Source organism: Mus pahari, chromosome 16 (genome assembly GCF_900095145.1).
Source record: "Mus pahari chromosome 16, PAHARI_EIJ_v1.1, whole genome shotgun sequence".
NCBI classification, from domain to species: Eukaryota; Metazoa; Chordata; class Mammalia; order Rodentia; family Muridae; genus Mus; species Mus pahari.
Genome location: NC_034605.1, coordinates 13,760,999 through 13,765,174, shown reverse-complemented (window position 1 = coordinate 13,765,174; position 4,176 = coordinate 13,760,999). Strand labels below are relative to the sequence as shown.

General features: G+C 46.5%; 1 protein-coding gene across 1 annotated transcript in view; it reads left to right on the top strand.

The window, feature by feature from the left end:
• Positions 1–2,878: 2,878 nt before the first annotated feature.
• The window catches only part of Gtpbp4 (GTP binding protein 4), a 21,085-nt gene continuing 19,787 nt past the window's right edge, over positions 2,879–4,176 (top strand). The window contains exon 1 of the mRNA XM_021215205.1: positions 2,879–2,998. Coding sequence (XP_021070864.1) covers positions 2,951–2,998 — 48 coding nt within the window. The 5' untranslated portion in view covers positions 2,879–2,950. The remainder of the gene's footprint in view (positions 2,999–4,176) is intronic.

The following is a 4,176-nucleotide window of genomic DNA, read 5'->3' as shown; positions in this document are numbered from 1 at the left end:
TTAAAAAAAAAAAAAAACTAGTTTAGCCAAGTGTGGTGGTGTCTCATATCTATATACCCAACGACACCCAGGAGGCTGAGGCAGGAGAATCATAGTAAGTTCCAGACCATCTTAGGCTATAAGCTGAGCTCCGGATAAGCTTGGGTTAAACAATGAGTCTCAACCAGTCTGGGCTACAGAGCAAGACTTCATCTCAAAACAAAACAAAGTCCCCAAACAACTTCTTTTAAAAAAGAAGTTGGTTCTGTACTAGTTTGGGGAAAGTCAGGAGTTTGGATAAAGGAACAATGGGGAACTAGCTTTGCTCATTTCAGATTTGTCGGGCAGAGCATTCCTGGGTAGTATGTGATTACAGCCAGTAAATTCTAGTCATCTTGGAGGTTTCATTTAGAATGATCAAAGCATGCTTATTTAACTTGCTGACACAATAATGAGCAGTAATGCTAAGATAGCAAAAGGCAATGTGCTTCAAATTGATTTTTAATACTGGAATGTTGGGAACATGAGAGATATTTTCATGTAAGAAGAGCAGGACTTGTTAAAAGATCTATAAAGTGAGAGAGCACACACAATGACTTAGAAGCAGTATGTCAAAGCAGGAGCCAAGCCACATGTTCAAGGCTTTTTATATAATTTTTTATATATCTTATATAATTTTATATCATTTCTATATATAACAAAATTGTATAATTTTGTTTCCTCACCAAATATTATAAGGTTTTTGTAGGAGCTAAGTGAGTTAATTTGGGGTCAACTGCTTTGAATAGTGCTTGAGTTATAGTCAGTCCTATTTAACACCACATGGGTAACATTCTCTTGTGTTACCTGAGAGTGAAAATTATATTAATTGTCCAAGTGCTTCATCCTTATCCACTTCCTATGTGAGTTGGGCTCCAAGGGCTGAGTCTCCTTGGTGAATACTTGGATTCTGCTAACCCACTGTGTGGGACCACATACAGCTGTTTTGCCTTATTCCATAATTTTCCTTCTGTTTCTGTTCCTGGGATTTATCATCAGTGGGATCACTCTTCTTATGACCTCACCTCTGCCCCTGAGGCCTCATCTACTAACTTTGTTTCAAGGTCTTTAGTCCTGGTCAGCTTTGCTCTTGGCTCTATGTTGTCTTGTTCAGTACCCTAGTGGGAGTCAGAATGTGAGGCTGTCCTTTCCTTTTTTTTTTTTAAAGACTTATTTTATGTATATGAATATACTGTATATGTACAGAAGGTTGTGAGCCTTCATGTGGTTGTTGGGAATTGAATTTTGAGGACCCCTGCTCGCTCAGGTCCACCATGCTTGCTCCCTGCTTGATTGGATCAACTCTGCTCACTTAGTTCTTGCTTGCTCCAGCCCAAAAATTTATTTATTATTATATGTAAGTACACTGTAGCTGACTTCAAACGACCAGAAGAGGGCGTCAGATCTCATTACGGGTGGTTGTGAGCCACCATGTGGTTGCTGGGATTTGAACTCAGGACCATCGGAAGAGCAGTTAGTGCTCTTACCTGCTGAGCCATCTTGCCAGCCAGCCGGAGGCTGTCCTTTCCAACAGCACACAGAGATGCATTTAGTCAGAAAAGCAGAAAGTAAATGCTCTTGACTTTCAGAAATACCCTATTTAACATACCTGGAGTCAAGTAGAGTAGAAATTTCACTTCTGATTGAAATGTCTGATTGGAATTTAAAAAGAAACCAGGCTGAAAGCAACTTGTATCATCAAAGTAGTCCACACTGGGGCTGTGAAGCCACCAATCAGAAAGGGGACGCTGAAGAGAGGAAGAACCTTGAGGAATATCTAGTTAGGGAGAGAAAGCAGGAAGGTAAATTAGCGAAGACGACTGCATTCTAGATATCAAGTACCAGAATGATGGATTTCACAGAAATGACCTTGAGGAGTATCTAGTTAGGGAGAGACAGCAGGAAGGTAAATTAGCAAAGACTGCATTCTAGACATCAAGTATCAGAATGATGGATGTCACAGAAATGACCTTGAGGAGTATCTAGTTAGGGAGAGACAGCAGGAAGGTAAATTAGCAAAGAAGACTGCATTCTAGACATCAAGTACCAGAATGATGGATGTCACAGAAACAGGGAGAAAGGTTTGAAAAAGTTGGCAATACCTGAGAAAGGGTCATTCAGTTAAAAGATAATCAGGAGGCAAGAGAAGGCAGACAGGATTCCAAGGATCCAAAGAAATGGATGGCTTAATTAAACTGAGAGGGAAAACGCAAGTGGGAAGATTGGCTTCAATCCATGTACGGATCAGACTTTGTGTCTACGTCCTGTGCCTGGGTTCAGGGCATTTGTGCGGGGCAGAGTTTTTTCACTGGCCCATGTCAGGAGAAGGCCGAGCATCTACGAACCACCTCGAGGCTGCAAGGTCAGGAGAGGGAGCTCGGGCCACCTGGAAGGACGCAGTCTCCTCCATCAACAGAAGCCCCGTCAACATTATTTACTCGAATAAATAACTTTCCACACTGCCAGGCGACAGCCCTTTCTTGCTCAGGGAACACCAAGTGATGCAGCAGCCCCGCGCTGCATCTTCCCGCTAGTCACTCGCCCTGACCGCGGCGTCCCCAGAGGTGGCTGGGAACACCCTTGGGAGCCCTGAAGCCGGCTTGGGTGAGGGTAGTGCTTCCCGAGACCCCGCCACGGTGGCCAGCCTGGAGTCTCCCTTTCACCCCGCAAGGTTCTCTTCCCCACCTCTCAAACCCAGCCGACCTCTACCGTTGGCGGCGGACTTCCCCGCCGAGCGGGGACGCTGTCGGACTAGAAGCCTGTCTAGGCGGACGCGTGGCCCACGCCTCGCGGACATCCAGGAAATGATGCAACGCTGGAGCCCCGCAGCCAAAGTTCTGTCGCGCCGGGTAGCGGAAGTCCCGCCCACCGCCCGACGGCGGAAGTCCGGTCCGCGGCTTCTCCAGGTTTCCTCGTGCGTTCCACCGCCGGCATGGCGCATTACAACTTCAAGAAGATTACGGTGGTGCCGTCTGCCAAGGTAGGGGTGACAGAGGTCGTTCCCGCCTGTCTCCATTTCCCTGACAAGTCGCCAGGGAGGGTCCAGGCCTGTATCCCCGAGACTGGGGCAGGGAGGGCACCGTGCCTTGCCTCGGCCCTCAGTGCGGAGCTCCTCTTGCTCGGCTTTGTCCTCGGGACCCTCAGCGATCAGTCCCTTTCCCTCTGTCCATGGGTACCTAAACCCTAGGATCCCCCCAAGACATCAGGGCCGTTCCAGAGCCTATGATTCTTGTGTGGCCTGCGGACGGGACAAAGTGTCTGGGTGGTGGCCCCGGTAAGGAGCAAGGTAGAAAGCCTCAAGGGGTCAGTGGTGAGCGTCGTGAGACCCCCGCTTTAGGATTCTAGGTTCAACGTAGTACCCTCCCCTTTAAGTAAAATTTGATTCGTGATGTCACGCTAAAAGGTTTTAGGTAGTTGTCATTTGTCATTGGACTTGAAAGATGCAAGTGGTTATAAGCACGCAAGAAGGCAGGCCAATTTTATGTCACGTAGCAAGATACTTTCCTCCCAGATGTCGAGTATGAGGTAGGCTAAAGAACCTAAAAGGATACACGGGTTTCTCTGGCAAGCCATGGGCATTGGATTGCAGGATCAGTTAGAGGAACCCAATGTCACTGTCATTAAACTTACCGCAGTGTGGGTATTTTCGTCATCCCCCTTTTTAGACATCCCCTTGTTTAGAAAAATAAAAAGAAAGAATATACTGATAAATGGGTGAGTCTGGAGAAACTTTTCAGTAGGCAACTTTTAAAAGCTATGAGGACCATGGAAAGGAATAGAGGAGAAGAGCAGCAGGCCTGAGTATCCATGCTCTCCGAAATCAATGGCGGACTGTATTGTGATTACCTGCTTGCCTTTGGTTTTGTTTCATTGGATCTTGGTGTCTTCTTCACTGTTTTGTCTTCAGCATTGTGTTCATTCTATCCTTTATTATAGGAAATGATCAATATTGTTCAATTAATGGAAGTGATCAAAGGAAAGTAGAACAGCTTTCTATGGTTGGGTAAAAGTGAATAAGTATGGTGGGCGTGGTGGCACACACCTTTAATCCCAGCACTGGGGAGGCAGAGGCAGGCGAATTTCTGAGTTCGAGGCCAGCCTGGTCTACAGAGTGAGTTCCAGGACAGCCAGGGCTATACAGAGAAACCCTGTCTCAAA